Source organism: Belonocnema kinseyi, chromosome 4 (assembly GCF_010883055.1).
Source record: "Belonocnema kinseyi isolate 2016_QV_RU_SX_M_011 chromosome 4, B_treatae_v1, whole genome shotgun sequence".
NCBI lineage: Eukaryota > Metazoa > Arthropoda > Insecta > Hymenoptera > Cynipidae > Belonocnema > Belonocnema kinseyi.
The window spans coordinates 85445735-85466253 of NC_046660.1; the positions used below are offsets into that span (position 1 = coordinate 85445735).

Sequence of the window (20519 nt, forward strand, 5' to 3'; positions counted from 1 at the left end):
ATACTTTGAATAAAATATTTGTTATCATTCTCTTGAAATAAATGTGTTTTTTTCTTGAAAAAATACCGGTTTCATATGTATACACCTGGTATTTACAAAAAACTGAACTCTGGGAATTTACCTGTAAATTCAGGTCGAAATAGGTCACCTTTGGCAAGTGTTGACTCACGATCTATTATAGTTAGGATAATGTTCCTTTTTTGAAATGATAGGTATTTCCGTTTAATTTAATTCATTTGTTGACCATTTTTAGATCCGGCCAACAAGATTCGAGCTACAGAGAAACAAACAAAAAACATGTGATTTTTGGAAAAAATTGGAAAAAATCGGGGTTTTTTGAAAGGCCATAACTCCGAAACTATTGGTGATAGAACAGCGTTCTTTTTTATTTTTACGCAGAATTGTATCTACTTTAATTTTTCTAAGAACACTTTTACCTTTCAAATGTGCAGGAAAGCACCAATCCAATGGAATGTGATATTTTGCACCTTTTGCCAAAAAAATTTCCGTGTTCCGGGAAGAAAACCTGTTCACAGAACGTGACCTCATATTATGCACCCATAAATAAAGTAATTAATAAAGAAAGAATGACTGCCCCAGAAATTACCATCTAAAAGTACCAGATGACTGGACTTTTAAAGAAAAGGTTGCTTTAGAGACAATGTTCATAAGATCCAATCATAAAGACAGATAGCGCTGTTGTTTCCTTATAGATGACGGCTGTAAGATGAGCACGTAAAACTATTTATTATTTAATAAACAGTTTTTCTTTTAAAAGCACAAACTTCAATGATCCAAAGGGGGTTGATGCATTTTCATTCACTTTCCAAAATTTCAATGCGATATTTTATTCAGTTTATAAATAAGAAGGCTAAAAACATACATTGAACGGTCGATAAACCATGAAGTCAAACAGTAATATTTGTCATTAACTGCATTACTTTCTAATTGAATTGACAAACGGGTGAAGTATTATAAAAAGTTTATACTTTCTTGATTATTTTACTTGTAATTACGTATCTCAATGTTGGAAAAAATCAAGTCAAAAAATTTGTTAAATTGTGGAGTTCAAAAATACTTAATTTTTATGATTACTGGCGCTACTTTTCTTATTCTGTTGCTTGTTAATTAAAAAAAAATCTGGGAGTTGAAAACCTTGCAGGTAATGGGCGAACATGGTTGCAACATCCAGTAGGATAACTGCGTCCCACGTAAACTCAATGTGACAATTACAGACGTATAGTTACCCTGCTGACTGTTACCCACTTCGCCCATTACCTGCAACGTTTCTTACTCCCAGATTTTTCTACTAAGGCCAATGGAAGCGCAAATAAAAAGTTTGTTTTGCGGTGCAGGTGAACAATACAAATAAGATCGAAAAGCCGAAAGATCAGTACCTTAAGGTCGATCGAGTGGATAGCGGCGGAAGTCGCCGAGGGATCTTTAGCGGCGCTGATGTTGACATTGTTGTTAACATTTGGTAGAGAGCCTCCGGGCCGGAACTGATTGCCAAGGTTAATGTGAAGATGCTTGCTGCTGGATTGCGGTGGGCTGGCGCCGGCACTCTTGACGGACAGCGGGGCTTCCGGGACCCCGGAACCCGTGGGGCTCGCACCCACCGAACTGCTCGCCGATGCTACCTGGGAAGTTCATCAAAGAACACCCTTTGTCACCAACGAGCAGCCACAGAACATCGATATACATCCTATCATATAATTTTCCTTATGTCTACTTCACCCCTCATAACAAAATCCAAAAAATCCCTACCTCAAAATTAGGACTTTTAATATTTAAATAATTTAAGGCCATGTAATGAGTGGGCCACGCGACCAAACTTTTTTTTATTTCCTAACTTATTTAAATAACTAAATTTTTATAAGTATTAAAAAAGTTTTTTTGTAAATATTTTTTTTTCGCTTTTTTCCATAATTATTACATTTTAGGACCAGGCCCAGCATTCTTAGTGCTTATTATTTACTATCTTAAATTTTCTACCCGATCCGGCGCTTTGTGTGAAAATGAGTTAGGAAATAAAAGAAGTATCGGTAAGGTAGGAATATGAAGTAAATTAAGCTAAAACATTAATGATATGAATATTGCATTAACTTTAAAATAATTACTTTAAACTTTTGTACTTTTTACCACAAAAATCTGCCAATTGGTGATCAGGGTGGGCGCAAACTTTATTTTTCAAAATTCCCAGACTTTTCCCTGGCCATTAACACTTAAAGACCGAAATTGCAATCTTGTAAAATTTTTAATATAGAAACTTCTATAAATAGAATAAAATAACTTTAAATTTTAAGTTTATTATTCTCAGGGCTGTTACGGCCAAATTTACTTCGATAAGCCTAAAATGTTACCAAAAGTGAATTAATTCTAACCCAAAAAGTAACTAAAAGTAACTAACGTGCATAAAAATGCGAATAATGTTCTTTTAAATTTAAAAGAATTCAAAACAATTCGATTCATAAGACTTCAAAACAATTTAAGTTAGATTCAAAAGAATTCAAATGAATTGGAAATTTTTTTTTAAATCCATTGATTTCAATAGGAATTGATTGAATTTAGAGGAATTTAAGAGAAATGATAAGAATTAGATGAAAATAATAAAAATTCAAGGTATATTTAAAAAGAAAATATACTGACTTGTAAACAATTAAAAAAATGGTTGAATTCTGTAAGTTTGAAGCCAGTTTGGAAAAATGCAAGGGAATACAAAAGAATTCGATGAAATTTCTAAGAATCCGAGGTGAGTTAAAAAAACTTCCGGATGAATTAAACAAAAACTAAAATTAAAAAAATTTAATGACTTGAGTAGAATTGATAAGAATGCAACAGAATTAGGAAAACTCGAGAGAATTCCAAAGAATTTAGAAGAATTCAGGAGATAATTTATTTAGAATCCCGTGAAATTCTATAAAAACCTATGATATTTCCTGAAATCCTGGAAAATTTATTAAAATAGCCCTTAATATCATTGAAACCTTTGGAAATCTTATAAAATCCTTTTTAGGTCCATTAATTAGTTTCATATCTTTCAAAATTTTGGCAAAGTCTTTACAACCGCATGCAAATTGTTTAAATCCCTTAAAATTATTAAAATCCGTTGAAATTTTTTAAACCTTTTGAAGATTCGGGAGATTTCTTGAAATCTTTTAAACCTCTGAAATATTTTCTAAAATACCTTAAACTTGGAGTAAGTTTTGCAATTGAAATTTTACCATTGTGAGCTACAAGCTTAAATATTTTTTACCTAGAAGAAGCAAATAACGCATTCAGAAATGAAAAACCAAGGATTGGCCGCTTTCTCCCACATGCGCCGCTTAGCCCCAGTGTATGGTACGCAAAAATATCATAAAATCCTTTGGAATCCCTTCAAATTGTTTAAACATATAAAAAATTCCTGAGAATCTTCAAAAATACCCTAAAATATTTTAAATAATACTAGAAAAATTCAGAAATAGGTATAAACCTGAATTCAATAGTGGTTGACCCATGGGTTAATTTATTGAAAGGAAAGTGCCTAATGTCATCATTTCTTTCTTTTAAAGTAACGAAAACATTATTTTTAATAAAAAGTGATATTAAAAGTGATATTAAGGATAACTCTGTGGTGGCCCTGATTATTCTTGCTAATTACTTAAAGTTTTTCTCCCATAAATTCCCTGACTTTTGCAATACATTTTTTTACAAAACCCTGACTTTTTCCCGGTCCAACAAAATTTTCTGACTTTTCGCTGATTTCCTAGCTTCACTGACCTGCGGCCGTCCTGTTAATTTTACTTTATTCAAGATTTTTGTCACGCAAATCTTTAAATTGAGATTAAAACTTTAAAACTGAAATTTCTTTAGAATGATTGGGTCATTCCATTGATTTCAATGAAGTCGGTACGCAAAAATGTGTTGGTCAGAATTTGTATAGTTGTTCATTTTCGTGGATCAATAATTTATAAGGAGAAAAAAAAAATAAAATAAAAAATTTACAGTATATGAACATCAAGTCTTAATTTTATCCCTCTGAACATGTAGCGTTGGTCCTGAGCCATTTTCAACAGAAACGACCAAATAAAGATTTGATTTAAATATATACTGTAACTCCTGAATTTTCAAAAATTTTCTCTCTACCAGTTATTCACCCGCGAAAATGAAGCATACCTCCTAAGTGTCCAATTGAGCAAGTCCATGTCAAATAATTTGAATAATTTCAGCTAATGTCAGTAATTTTGACGAAAATCCTCATATCAGTTCTTTATGGCGTTGAAAGAAAACCCTAAAATAAGTTAGCTGTACGAGCCAGAGACGATCCGAAGATGAGCCGCTGGCAAGTACTGTAAACTTCACAAGAGTTTCAACTGCCTAATACTTTTAGCTCTGTAGCACACGATATTTTTTCTAACAAATGTGGGAAATTTTCGATTTGAGAAACAATAAAAATCAATTTTTCGAAAATTTATGGTAATTTTGGGAAATTTGTGGTAAAATTACAAAAATCACCTAAAAATTCCGGAAATTTTTGGTAAATTGTAAATTACCGAAAATGTCTAGAAATTTAGTGTATCCGAAGCTTTTTGGAAGAAATACAAAAATTTTCTGAAAATTTATGTATAATTTGCTAAATTTCTTAAAATTTATGAAAAATTAGTTAAATTTCCAAAATTTTCAGAAATTTATGAAAAATTAGCAAATTACCGATAATTTCAGATATCTAGAAGTTTCCAAAATTTTCGGTAATTTATCAGTCATTTATGGTAACTTATCACTTCGAGTATGTCCAACAACTATTCACTATTCTCTGAAGCGTCAAATTATAATGAAATGAAGTTATGAATCCGACAGTCCTGGAAAGTAATTCTGACTCGAAATGCGCAAGCGCAACAGCAAGAAAAAGTAATCTTATTCAAAGAGCGCAAGCGCAGCAGCTAGAAAGAGTCTTTTTATAACTGCTTTTTACCACGGTCTCGGAATTGGTCACTTCCCGCACGCAATACATTACTCGAAAATCGAACATTTCGTGCATGTGTTGGAAAAAAATATTTTTTGAACAACAAAATTTCAAAAACGTCTTGGATTTTTCAAAAACTAATTTTGAAACTGAATTTCTGCAACAAAAAAGGAACACTTCTTATTTTCTTCATTTTTTAATATAGATATAGCTTACAATGTCCTCTAGAAGCCTTGTAAATATCAAAATGGGGTCTTCCTTAGTTTTTGAGAAATATGTACTAAAAAATGTACACCAAAATGATAAACTCGATGTGAAAAACAATGTAAACAATAGACGAACAAAAGAAGAATATTATAATCATATGCACGAACTACGCAGAGTTCAGACTGTCGGACTCTTGGCACACAATTGTTTGTCTATTGTTTATATGATTTTTCACATTGTGTGTATCATGTTATCATTCAATTTCAAAACAAAAGTACTCACATTTCAGCATTAAATCCTGAAAAAAGAGCAAATTATGAAGTCAAACCAAAAATCGACGTGTCCAAATGACAAGGTTCCATCTCGGGAGAATCAAATAAAAAGGTTCCCTACTTCAGGGGGCGTTGGTGTTCCCAATACTATTTATATGGGATTTTTAAGCTTCCGTGTTTCGCCAACCGAGATTAACACATTTTTATTTCGTTCTACAGAGATGGCACCTCGTCAATTAGACACGTCGAAATTAACCTTCTGAGATAAGTTTTAATTTAAAAAACTAAGCCAAACGATTATAATAAGACTATGAAAGTGCTGAAAACCGGTTATATTTTAGTTGTTAAAACACAATTTTCGTTAATTATTTCAGATAAAAGTTACTTTTGCTTATGTTATATAAAAGATGAAGAACTGGTGAATACGTCTGATTTAATTCAAATCAATTTTACAGTGTATAATTTGGGGTTTTCTCTATTCTATAATGCACATAAATATATTATTTGTCTGTACGTTTGCATTTGGAAAAACAAATTCCTAAATAAAAATAAAGTAATTCAATAACTTAATAAACAAGTTAAAAAATATTGAATTTTATCATAGTTAAGTATCCAAATCACTAAAAATTAGTAGGCATCTGACTTCCGCGAAATAAAATGGAATTGTGTGAAATGTAAATGGAATAAACAAATTCGAAGGGTAGAAAAACTAACCCACTAACATATCTTTCCTAACAATTCAATTTTTCGAAACGTTTCTCGAGAACCTGAGTGTATAAAAAGTAAACCCTCAAAGCCAATAGAATGCCTGATTTCATGAAACTCGTTAACGGAGGTAATTAAGACATTTAACTTTGTTTATTCGCTCAAGAGAAAAATAAACGTAGACCAATAAAAAAAACTGTAAAAAATTAGCACATGAAAGAGTTATAATTTAATTGTTTTACTTTTTCCCAAAATAATATTTCTAGGAATTACAAACTTTGGACAAATAAAAAAGTGTTTTTATGTTTCCTGCATTCCGAAGATAAAATTGAAATATTAAACTGACGGTAAATATAAAAACCAATACTTTCTCATTTTACGGTTTCAGTATAAGTTTAATGTAATAAGAATGTAAAAACAAACCGCACTAAAAATGAGCAAACTAGTTACATAAAAAAGAAGTACATTTTTGAGTTTCTGTTTGTAACAAATGACTCTTCAAAAATGTGACCTTGGCAAGGCAAGTTCATACATTGAAGAATTTCTCTGTTTTTAAATGTTCTGTCTCGCTGCATATGAAATGCAGTTAAGTTCAGGGACATGGTTAAATATACAGATCTGTTAAAAGTCACGATTATAACATTATTATATTAGATTATTATCATAATCGCCTTATAAAACAAATTTTACGATTTGAGCAATAAAAGAGAAAAATCTCCACGCAGTAGCTGCTGCCAAAAAATACTTATACGTTATAGAATTATTTTTATATCGTGAAATAATCGTAAAATTGAGTCAGTGCAGTTGTTGCAATTTTTATGAATTAGAAATATAAAACATTTCAAGTGTCAGAATTACACAATTTCAAATTGGGAACTTTTCAACTAAAACTGTTTTTAATTGAAGATTTGCAATTTGAGAATCTAAAATCTACACCTTCAGAAGTAAATGACAAAATTTAATTATTAAAGAACTTTTTCGAATCGTGATAATTTCGGAATTTTTAAATGCAAATGTTTATAATTGAACAACCCTTAAATTGAAAACCTGAAAATTTGGACAATATCAAATTCAAATGTTTTAAAATTTATCAAGTTTTAATTTTTAACTGAAAACCTTTTAGAATTAACCACTGTAACTGGAGCGCGTTCGAGTTTGAGATCTAAACCTTCAATATTCGATGATTGTAGAATTTAAAAAACCTGATTTCAAACTTGAACCATTCATAATAAAATGAATGAAAATATTATCGTGAAAAAAATGTAGAATGAAACACTTTCAAAATGCACAATTTCACATTGGATGCATACAAAATTCAGCAATTACAAGTTGAAAGTGAATACAAAATGTCAAATAAAACACATTTGTTTACTTAAAAATGTTTTGAAAAAATAAACAATTTTGAGATTGGAAATATGAGACTTGGGACAATTTGAATATGTATTTTTCTCAACTGTATACTTTTAAATTTAAACTTTCAAATTGTACGTTTTAAAGTTAGGTGTGTCCAAAAAAATTTTTAAACGAATCTGCATATAAATATTCTTAACTTTCAAATTGTAGTACTAAATTTAACAATTTTGAATATAAAAATTGAAATTTTCGAATTAAAGGCGATGGAAATTGAACTATTTCAGCTGATATTAACAAAAAGTGAATCAAACTAGAATCCCCACTTAACGAAATCTTTGTTTGTTAACATTTTTGTTCACTCTGAAGAAAACAATTAACTTTAAGGACAATCAACTTCAAAATTTGTCTAACCTTTATCATGATTTGTAAAATTGACGAAAATGGGCACAATATTAATTTCTCCGAATTTTGAAGGAGAAATTTAAAGCTATATAAATTTGATTGCACCAGGTCATCAAATCATGATGTCTCCTATTTCATAATGAAGGACTCATTTAGGGCTCATTATGCCCCATTGCCGAATTTTCCGCTGTTCATTTTTTTTAATATGCATGGTGTTGCCAGCTTTACTTCAAGGCAGCAGCGCCACTCAAGGAATCTGTTAAAAAATGATAATGTCAAATTCCCCCTTTTATTGAAATTTCCGACTCCAGGAATCCCTTTAAGCTAATGTCCTATCTTCATCATTAAAAAGGGCCAATGAGGGAAAAGGAAAAAATATACATTTTTGATTTCTCTTCATGACATTAATAAGGGATTATTTAGGGCTCACTTTCTATCCGACTATGGATTTTACTACTTAGACCTTTTTATAAAATATGACACAGTGCTACCAGCTTTACTTCAAGTCAGCAGCACCACCCGAGGAATCAGTCAAAAAATGATTATATCAAATTCTTCTTTTTACAGGAATTTCCGACTCATTTTCGGCTCGAGATAACCCTTTGAATCACTGCCCTATCTTCAAAATTTAAAAAGGGCCACACAGGACAAAGGGACAAAATATACATATTTTATTTCCCTTTCTAACATTAATAAGGGCCTATTTAGGGCTCACTTTCTATCCAACTATGGATTTCACTAATATACTTAGCCCTTTTATCAAATATGCCACGGTGCTACCAGCTTTACTGCAAGCCAGTAGCACCACTCGAAGAATCGGTCAAGTAATGATTATATCAAATTCTTCATTTTAAAGGAATTTACGACTCATTTTCGTCTCGAGATCACCCTTTGAATCACGGTCCTACCTTCAAAATTTAAAAAGGGCCACAAAGGGCAAAAATATGTCACGGTGCTGCCAGCTTTGCTTTAAGCCAGCAGCACCATTCTAGGAACCGGTCAAGAAATGATTATATTAAATTCCCCTTTTTTCAGGAAATTCCGGCTTATTTCCGGCTAGCGATAACCCTTCGAACCACTGTCCTATCTTCAAAATTAAAACTGGTTCGCTAAGGGCAAAAGGTCAGGACATCAATTTTCGGGTTTTCTTTCTGACATCAATTATATGGCTTGTATTTAGGGCTCAATTTCTGTTGCAATATAAATTTACACCTGCGCACTTTATAAAAAAACATACAGAAGTGTTGTTAACTTCGAATAATATCAGCCACACCATCTGAAAATATTGCTAAAAAATTGTTATTCCTAAATTCTGCTGTGGCAGAAATTTCCGGCTTGAGATAACCTTTTAAACCGCTGTACCTACCTTCAAAATTAAAAAGGGACCGCTGAGGGCCATATGTAAAAAATTTTATTTTAGATTAATCTTCCTAACATTAACACGGGCCTGTTTAGAGCTCACTTTATATCCAACTAGGGATTTTACCACTTAGCCCTTTTTATAAAACATGTCACAATGCTAAGCTGCCAGCTTCACTTTAAGCCAGTAGCACCACTCGAGGAATCGGTCAAAAAATAACGATATGAAATTGCGAATTTGATTTAATTACTCTAATTCTTAATCCCCTTTAGCAATGCACAAATTATTTATATTATTTATTCCCATAAACACTATACCTAACTTTTATATCTTCAGATTTTTATATTTTTTCCTTATCATTTATACACTACATTCCTTCGATGGAAATGTTAACAATGATATCCTTTTTCAGTTATCTCTTATTCTTTACGAGATGCTTGATACTTATTCCAAATTTTGATATTTTTTAAACCAATTTTAGATGCTTGTAATCGTAAAAATCCATAGGATCTAAAGCTCATTTAGGACTCAAGGACTATTATAATCAAAATAACAACAAACAATTTGTTTAAACAAACCTTTAAAAAATGTATTAAACAAATTTACTTTTATATCAATATTTTCTAAAAAGAGCTAAGTAGTAAAATCCCTAGTTGGATAGAAAGTGATCCCTAAATAATCTCTTATTAATGTCATGAAGAGAAATCAAAAATGTATATTTTTTTCCTTTTCCCTCCTTGGCCCTTTTTAATGATGAAGATAGGACATTGGTTTAAAGGGATTCCTGGAGCCGGAAATTTCTATGAAAGGGAGAATTTAACATAATCATTTTTTGACCGATTCTTCGAGTGGTGCTGCTGGCTTGAAGTAAAGCTAATAGCACCGTTGCATATTTTATAAAAAGGGCTACGTAATCAAACCCGTAGTTGGATAGAAAGTGATTCCTAAACAGGCCCTTATTAATGTTAGGAAGAAAAATTGAAGATTAATTTTTTGCCGCATTGCCCTCCGTGGCCCTTTTTAATTATGAATATAGGACATTGGATTAAAGGGATTCCTGTAGCCGGAAATGAGCCGGAAATTTCTATGAAGGGGGGGTATTTGATATTATCATTTTTGACCGATTCCTTGAGTGGCGTTGCTGGCTTAAAGTAAAGCTGGCAGCACCATCCATATTTTAAAAAAATTGAAGAGCCAAAAATTCGGCAATGGGGCATAATGAGCCCTAAATCAGTCCTTAATTATCAAATAGGAGACATCATTATTTGATGAACTGGTGCTGCCAGGTTTACATAGCTGAAATCTAAGCATCCTTTAAAAAAAATGGTCCCGGTTCAAATTATTTATTTAACAAATATTATATAGATGTATGTGTTTTAGCTGCAACTTTATGTGAAAGCTGCAATTTGTATCCAATTATAATGATCAGGAGATTATTTTATTCCCTGAAAGATTCTGACCAATTTCAGCCTAAACAATTTTATTTCTAAAGCACATGGCTATAGGAAACAAGGGACTAGGCATGCCATTGCGGGGTTAATGCAATAAGGGGGAGGTCCGCCATCTTTTGATGTCCCGCGACAAACATGGCAGCGCCCATATGTTTATATTTTCTTGCACAGTTTGTCTTTTTATTCTGCGTTGGCACTAGACCTCCTTTACTTTAAGCTTTGTATATCCAAAAAACGCTCGTGTGCATAATCAAGAGACACATCGTAAGATGGTCCCGTGTTTCCTATGTCCATACTGAAGCAGGCTTAGATTTATCCTTCAAAATCCGCAGCAATTAACATTGGAATTTGAAAAATAATAAAAAACCTTTCAGAATAAAAATAGATGAAAAATATCAAGCTTATTTTGATGAATGTGCAGACCAGAATGTTCCATTTAGAAAAATTTGAAATACTCAAAAGACTGTTTTAAACTAAGAAAAGTGAAGTGAGTGAAAGGAGAAGCGGACTTTTGAGAAGATAAGCGACATGCCACTTTGCATACAAGATTCCAGCAGATTCTCGAAATGAAACAGGAAATTGTGCCCGCTGAGATTATTTAGAAAGGTAATGACTCAAAGGAAAAATTCTGAGAAAATTAGATTCACCTGAGAACATTATTTTCTGACGAAAAAAATATCCTCCCGATTTGCGGCCTTGTATAAATTGCGTAATTTATTTTTCCTGAAATGTTGAAATATATACCTCCCTTTATGAGGACCCGTCAGTTTTGACCCCCCATCCCCCCTCCAATATTTTGTAACTTTAACCGAATAAATTTTGGTCGTTAATTTAGCCTGGAGTCATACAAAAATAACGTAGGTCGATTTGATTTTTAATGAAAAACAGTCGAATTAAATAAAATTACGAATAAATATTTGAATTCTCAAATAAAAAAATCCATTCTTAATAAAAAAAAACTTTTTCTAGTGAATAAAGAAAACGACATAAAAAATGTTAAATTTTCAAGCCAAAAAGAGAAGCTTTCTACAAGACAGTTAAATTTACAACCAAAGAATTAAATTACCGGCCAAAAAGTTGACTTTTCGATCAAATACATACACTTTTAACAAAATAGTTGGAATTTCAACCAAACAGCTAAATTTTCAACATGTGATTAAATTATAATTTTAAAAAATTAAGAATTTTCACAAACTAGTTCAATTTTCAACCAAAAAGGTGATTTTTTTACTTAAATTATGAATCTTTAACAAAAAATAATAGTTTTGAAGAAAATAATTCAATTTTCAACCAATGAGTTCATTTTAAAACCAAGAATATTAATTTTTTAACAAATAAGTCAAATTTTAAAGCAAGAGGATTAATTCTCTAACCAAAAGGCAAGCAAAGAATCGAATTTTTGACAAATTACATTAATTTTGAAACAAGTAGTTGAATTTTTAAACCAAAAAAGATACATTTTTAATAAAAAATGGAACAGTTAAGTTTTTATTTTACAAAAAAAATATTTTTATAAAAAATATATTTTAACAAAAAATTTGACTTTTAACGAAATAGTTACACTTTCAGCTAAATAAATTAATAAACAAAAAAGAAAGGACCCCGCAGCAAATGTACATGAAATGGCTTTCGGTCGATTTTGATTAAATTTCGTAAAATTGAAGTTCTTAATGTCTCGATCAAAAGGTGTTATGGAGCACAAAGTCCGAAAATGGACAGTTTTCGAGTTATGGAGAGTTAAACATCCAACCCTTTTAAAAAACATTACCAAATATTTCGAAAACTGCAGCTCTGCGAAAAAAATGTTCCCTATGAAAGTTATTGGGCTTTAACGGGGAAATGCAAAGAAAGTTATGGCCTTAAGACACGGGTCATTTTTTAAGGTCATTCAATGTGACCTTGTCATTTATTGCTTATATTCAGCCAATAAAGACAAGATATGAAGAGCAAATCAATATAGAACCCATAAAGGCAAGAAATGAGAATGACTTAGTCAACAGCCAGCCAATGAAGGCAAGACATGAGCACTCATGACTTGCCTTCATTGGCCGGATATTGTCTAAATCAAGCTCATTTCATGCCTTCATTGGCTAGATATTGACAACATCCTGGACAAATCTTGCCTTCATTGGCTAGATAATGACTAAATCTCGCTCACGTCTTGCTTTCATTGGCTAGATAATGACTAAATCGCACTCATGACTTGCCTTCATTGGCTGGCTGTTGACTAAGTCATTCTCATTTCTTGCCTTTATGGGTTCTATATTGATTTCCTCTTCATATCTTTTCTTTATTGGCTGAATATTAGCAATAAATGACAAGGTCACATTGAATGACCTTGAAAAATGACCTGTGTCTTAAGACCTTGACTTTGTTTGCATTTCACCGTCAGAGCCCAATAACTTTCATAGGGAACATTTTTTCCGCAGAGCTGCAGTTTTCGAGATATTTGGTAATGTTTCTTAAAAGGGTTGGATGTTTAAACCTCTATAACTCGAAAATTGCCCATTCTAAGACTTTGTGCCCCATAACACTTTTGATCGAGACATTGAGAACTACAATTTTACGAAGTTTAATTAAAATCGACGGAAAGCCATTTCACGTACATTTTATGCGGGGTCCTTTCAATAAAGCAGTTCAATTTTCAACCAGAGATGAAATTTGAACAAAAAATATATATTTTTAACTTAGCTTTGTAACTAAAATGTTGAGTCTCTAAACTAGAAAAATAAAAGTCTGTGGAAAATAAATAGGAATTTTTTTGTATTTTATGCACGGAGAAAAATAGATATTGAAAAGAAAATATTAAAAACTTTGATATTGAACCATAATATATAGATATTACGGCATAATATCTAATATCTTCTATTCAACATATGAAATATTAAAGGGTAATATCTGTTTATATTGAAAATATAAAATGTGTGATATTAACAGTTAATATCTAAGATATTAAAGAAGCTAAATTTTATGGGAGCAAGGTCGCTGACATGTGGCGTGGCGACAACAGATTTTAACCCCGCTTTGTCTGTATCTTGAGCTTTCATCGTGTGTATTGTGGTTTTTCGGAAATCTATAGTGCTATAAGTTTTGGTGGAAAATGGATTTAATATTTTTGGAAATGTTATCATTTTCTTAAGAAAATGAGGACTCAGCTGCAGGCATCTTTCATATTAGCCTTGAACAGTGTGTTATCATTTCAACACAAAAATCGCATAATTATGCAAAAAGGCGAATGCTTGAGGATTCAGATTTTAAAAACAGAGGACTACGATATTATCATTCTTTTGCATTTTATAGAAAATGGCATGTTTTACAGGTAATTTTTGAACAATTAAAAAATATTTCTTGAATATCTTAGATTCTGTCCTTTAATATCTAGGATGTTGTAAGTTAAAATTTTCTTTTTAATATCTACGGATGCTCTACTTCAGTATCTAGATTTCTGTACCATAGTTAAATCGCTAAGATATTACCTATTGACATCTAGATAGTCTGTGCTAACATCTATTTTTCTCCATGTGGACTATAACGAATAATAGTTTAAATAAACTTTGAAGTTCATTTTTAATACCTTAATTAATTTTTGGATGAACCCTTATTTGTTTATTCAATTATCATTAGCACGTGAATTTATGATTATTACAATAAAATTGTTTAAACTTTATGAGTTTTATGTAAGAAATGGTTTTGACCACGTACAGAATGTTTGCGCTCGATAAAAATAAATATGTACTTTTTTCCGTCTTATAAACGTACAAAAGAATAGGTACCGGAAGCTGGAATTACAACTTTGTCATATCAAAAGAGAGATTAGATTGTGTTGCTCGCTAGATTTTAATTACTGGCAAATAAATCTACGTATACGATGCGGAAGATCAGACTCGTGCACGTTTTAACGAGAACGATACGTTTACGAGCGAATGGAATGAGATAAGCCATTCATATTGAAAGGTAATGGAAGTACCTACGCATCGTTAACTCGTTCAGCGATCAGTGCATTTCGTTTCGCTTGAAACGATCAACCGACAACTTTTTCATTACTGATACTCGATATAATATCCAAAAAGAAACTTTAAATTTAATCTATCAAGTTTCAAGTTTCCAAAGTCTATAGTCAAAAACAGATTAAAATAAGTTTAGGAAACTCAATTTATTTTAAGATCATTTTTTTCAAAGTCGCATGACTATCAACTATTTCGATTTCAAAGAAAAATCTGGATACTAGAAGACTAAATTGCACAAAAAAAAACAACAAATGGAAATGTCAGACTTCACATATCAAAAAGGGGAATAAGAGGGTTATACATTTTGTTAAAATAAAAATAAAGTAGTTATCACATTGAACTCAATATGAAACGCTTAAAATATTCTTACTATTTAAAGTGGAAATATATAGCATTTTCATCAAAATATTTAAATTATCAACCAAAAAGGATTTCCGACCAAAGGCGAATTTACATTTCAACCAAATAGTTAAAAGTTTCATCGACAAAAATTAAATTTTAACCAAACAGTTGAACTTACAAGCAAAATAGATGAAATTAAAACTAAATAGTTGCATTCTTAACCAAACAGTTGAATTTTCTAACCAAAAAGATGAATGTTCAATCAACTGGTAAAATTGTTGAACAAAAAAGATTAAACGAATTTTTTAAGAAAACATTTGAGTTTTTAATCAGAAAGGTTGAATTTTCGACAAAAAAGTTCACTTTCATCAATTAAATACGTATTTTCAAGCAGTGAGATTCCAGTCGGGAATATCAGAGTTGTTATCAATATGAGCAATTTTCTTGGCTATGTCCGTGGATAACACGTATAACCGGGTTTACCCGAGTAAAAGTTTAAAAAAAAACAATAGAATAATAATAAACACTTTGTAGCTTCTTCTCGTTTACGGGTTATAATCCAGTAGCCAGTAATACTTCTGTATGCACTAAAAGTACGACAAAGTAACTTGGACTGAAAAAGTCCGAAAAAGTCCACTGAATATTAAAGTTACGTTTTCGAAATCTGACGCAACCATTTTTTAAACAATTACATTATTTTTTAAGATAAAAATGTTCTAAAATTGTTTTCGAATAGTTCATGAAAACACGAAATTTTCATGTTTTGACGAATTTTTCATGCAACGACCTGTTTTCAAGATAGAGCGTTATAAACAATTGAATTTGCACTAAACTATTGGACCGAAAATTTTCGAAAAAAATGTTAATAATTTTTCAGGTCACTTAATCCACGAGGAAAAAAACAATTTTCCGAGAGAGCTAAAACTTTTGTTAATATATAAGTGTTAAAAATGGTCCATTTCAAACGACTACGTCTGCAATTTCTTGAACTTCTTAATAAAAGACTTTGTATACACTATACAAGGTCGATGCTATAACTTTTTCACAAAATCTTGGAGAAATTACCTTGGTTATTAATAAATTTGTTACTGTGCAAAAATCTTAATCGGTTTTTGATTGATAACAATTTCTGTAAACAGATGCAGATATTTAATATAGTTTTTGTTTTTAAAATTAGATATAAAACAGAAACGTTTTCTCTTATAGGTTTTTTTTTAAATTCAAATAATTTGTTAACTATGGCCTTATAAACAATTAATTGCAAAATAATATTTGGCCTGTCCTATCTGCAATTTTACAGATAAGATTTTCTATTTTTTTTAAAGTTATTTCTCTGGTAGCTTTCTCATAATCTTCCTCTCCGTTACCACTCTAAAAACATAGTTGTTTTGTTAATAACAATTTTCACCAAAATATCCTAGATTTACGGAATCTGATCTTTTTATTCACGTTGCTTAAATCAGGCACAAAGACAACTTTGATCTCTCTTAAATTTGCTTTAATTCATGTTAAATGCAAGTTTTGGTTAATAACAATTGTTATTAAAAAGAGAACGATGTTTTCAGAGTAGTAACGCAGAGAAAGATTATAAGGACGCTTACAGATACAAAAATAATAAAAATTCTAAAACTGTTTACACGGCCATAGTTAACAAATCATTGGAATTTTAAAAAATCTTTAAGAGACAAAGTTTTTGTTATATATCTAATTTTCAAACACGATAAAAACGAAAGCTATATCGAATATCCCTACTTGTTTATAAAAATTGTCATTAATAAAAAGCTACTGAGACTTTTGCAAAATAACAAAAGTATTTGTAATCAAGGTAATTTCCCCAAGATTTTTTACAAAAGTTATAGCATCAACCTTGTACAATGTAGACAAAGTCTTTTGTTAAGAAGTGTTACTGGCTACTGGATTATTATGAACGTTTGAGCTCAAGCGTGCAAGTTCCCTCTCCCGCGCAATGGCCCAAAGTGGTCCAGAAACGACTGGTTGACAACTCGTAACCTTCGCAGAAGGGACTGGCGGTGAAGTCACTTGAATTTACATGAAGTCACTGAAAACACTTGTACTCAGTAGACACTCCGTCGATTGAGTTGTCAATCCCTCGTCCAGAAATGAATTTTTGCCGACTAATTCATCCACAGGAAACATTTGTTACCCGGTGTTGAATCTTGTTTCAAAATACTCCGCAATTAATTAATTTTTATTTATTTTTGTGAAACACAATATTTGAAAATACATCGGTAAAAATTTTCATATTAAATATATGAATTTTTATCTGCGAGAGAATATCTTAAACAAAGTCATTGATAGTCAAAACTTATGAAGTCAGTTTTATAAATTACAATTTATTTTTTAATTAGATTTCATAATCATACAAAAATTTAATTTAAAAACACTTCAGTATATACGTTTTTTGTAGAAAAAAAAACAAACGATTTGGTCCCAGAATCGTTATAGTTTATTATTAGAATGATATTAGTAACTAAAAATGGTCATAATCTGAAAATTTCGAAATACCTTATGAAGTTATAAACAATTTGTTAACCTACAAAGTTTCATAAATTCTAAATTGCAACAACAAATTTTATTAAATTTGGTTAAAAACTTTTCGATCGATATAATTTTTCCAAACAAATTAAAAGTGACGTGTCTCCCACAATTTTGAAATTTTTCCAAAAATATTTTACCGCAATATCATACCTACCTGACATATGATTTTCCCGAGTTTCAAGAAAATTTCTCATATCGATAACAAATCTGACATTCCTGACTCTCAGGTCAGGAATGTCATCACGTATCCGCTTAAGACGATCTGGGGGTACCGCAGCCTGCTGGAACCCTCGGCGACCCTTTTCTATTGTTCAGCAATGGACTCGGTCTCGAAGCTGGACGGCTCTCAACCGGCGGCTTCTGCATTATGTTACAGGGGACATTTAAATGGTATATATCACGCAAATATCAGGCATATATCAGGCTCAAACACCACAATTTTTTAGCCATGGGAATCGTCATAACGACACGAAAAGCGATTTGGGACCTTAACCCCACCACCAACCTCCACTCGCTGCTGGAAAGAATTCAGTACGGCAGATAAGTTTTGAAGTAGGTGATTTAGGTTTAGGGCGACTAATTTGAAATTTTTTTTTTAAGAAATAATTTTAATTTGAAATGCAACCTTTTTATATTAATGCTGTAAATGTAAGATGCAACTCAAACGAAAGAGAAATGTTTACTGATATCCTGAGCTTGAAACATTATATCTTTTATAAAAAAGACGCTTTCTCAAACATTTAAAACGCTTCAAAACTACTAGATTTCAAGTGAAAATATTAAACTTTCAAGAAAATAGACTAATTATTAAGCCTATTTGTGAGACTCATTCATTCTTTTACTGCTAATATATTAATTAAATAAATTCCAAATTACTTCATTTTATTTTAAATTCAGTCGCCTTGAGACACCTTCCGGGATACTATGTATCTATAGCACCGGATACCTCCCATCCATTTCAGAAACTGTATGAACTATATGAACTGTATGAACTCTGTTGCGCCCTACCATGGAGGTCGAGTCGAAGGCGCGTTGCCGTGTTAAAACGTTTGGGCAACCGCAATGCACAGTAACGTACGTTAGTTAAATAAATTTGTATACTATTTATACTAAATATATTTATACAAAATTAAACACGCGTGAAGTCTAATTATCAACGAAACGCGCGGGTTTCTCTTTTTATGATTTTCAGAAGTTTTTAACCTTTTGCATACTTTTCTTTATAGTTTGTAGTTTTTTTATAATTTGTCTTTTTTGGTAAAAAATTCTTTTTTTGTTGTTGAAAATTTATTTCATTGGTTTAAAATTACTTTTTTTAAAGTAAAAATCAATTTTTCATGCAAAAGAATTAAATAAATTTTTTTGTCGAAACTGTTTAGTATCAAGGAATTTTCCGCAACACCATTGTTATAAACAGTTCTTCTGGCAAAATATATAAAATTTAAAATTTTTTCAAATTATAATTTCCTTTAATCGTCAGAATGGCTTCAATTATTCCTTAAAATAATAAATATTCAATAATATTTGATAAAATATAACACTTTACATTTTTATAACAAAATTAGATAAACAAATTCAAAATTTTGATCAAACATTCCAATTTAATATTTTGCCACATGAATTGTTTATAACAATGGTCCCTTTCTTCGACCCGTGGCCAGGTGCCTTCCAAGCATTCAGAATCAGGGGTCGAAGAATTGCACCAGCGTCGGCAGTAAAACAAAAATTTTAGTTTGCAGTTTGAATCGCTTTAATATCTGTATTAGAACTGAAGATAATATAGTTGCACATTTTTGTACTTTTAAGCAACAATTTTTTTTTTTTTTTAATTTCTCAACTGTAACTGGTTCACAACAGTTTTCCTCATACTCATGAATTTTTTCAAATTTCTCCCATCGCCCCTTGTATAAGAAATAATGCTCTAAACTTGACTGTTCTTAAATGTACCCGAAAATCCTTACTTTTTTTTACATTTTTCAGCATTTTTTTACTGATCTGTTAAGCTTCAAAGGCAGATGCCTATAGTTTTCTCGCCGATAGTAAGACTATTAGCTAATTTGTTCATAAAAATTTGTTTACAATAAATAAATGGAATAGTAAACAAATTATTTGTATTCCATGCATCCCTAAATATTCATTTAAGACCATATAAAGTTTACCTAACCAGTTATTAGAGCGTAAAAATTGCAATGTACAAAATTACAGTTTTTCCATACTTTAATAACAAAATTATTAAAAATAATAGAGGAGGTAAAAGTTCGGAGTGTCAAGCTCTTTAGAATTCAATGAACTGTAATTTAAAACAAAAAAATTCAAAATCGGACTAAACTTGAAGGCTCTGGACATTTTTGAACGAAAAAAGTGCATTTTCTTCCACTGTGTGCGCCTTCGACTTGACCTCAATGATAGGGAGCAACAGAGTTCATATCCTATATTTCATTGAAATGTCGTCTGTAACATAATACAGAAGCCGCCGGTTGAGAGCCGTTCAGCTTCGAGACAGAGTCCAGCGCTGAACAATAGAAAAGGGTCGCCGAGGGATCGGGCAAGCTGCGGTACCCTGAGATCGTCTTAAGCCAAAATTTTATTAAACATTTTAATGCAACTTTTGCCGTTTTTCCATAAACTGAATTTGTTCATTTTCAATGTTTTTTTTAATATTTAAACTTCACACATATGGTCTACTGAGGTCCGTTAAGCTGGCAGGACCACATTGCAAAAATGGGCTGAAAACATATATATATATTTTTTTTTTGCGTGAAAAATAAAAACGCAAATGATTGGATGAAAATTAATCTGCCTTGGTGGAATATTCAATTATTCTGTTTAAAATCCGCCTGTTTGGTTGAATTCAACATTATTTGATTTAGAGTACCAATCTTTTTTGGTGGAAAACTCTACTATTATGTTTTTGGT

General features: G+C 31.2%; 1 protein-coding gene across 6 annotated transcripts in view; it reads right to left on the minus strand.

Annotated features, from left to right (window-relative positions):
* LOC117170601 (CREB-regulated transcription coactivator 1-like) overlaps positions 1-20519 on the minus strand; it is a 164035-nt gene that overhangs the window by 138030 nt on the left and 5486 nt on the right. For 5 of the 6 annotated variants that reach the window (XM_033357479.1, XM_033357476.1, XM_033357478.1 and 2 more), the window contains exon 2: positions 1398-1640. The exons of the other annotated variant lie outside the window; for it this stretch is intronic. In XM_033357479.1, coding sequence (XP_033213370.1) covers positions 1398-1640 — 243 coding nt within the window. The remainder of the gene's footprint in view (positions 1-1397; positions 1641-20519) is intronic. 6 annotated transcript variants of the gene reach the window in all.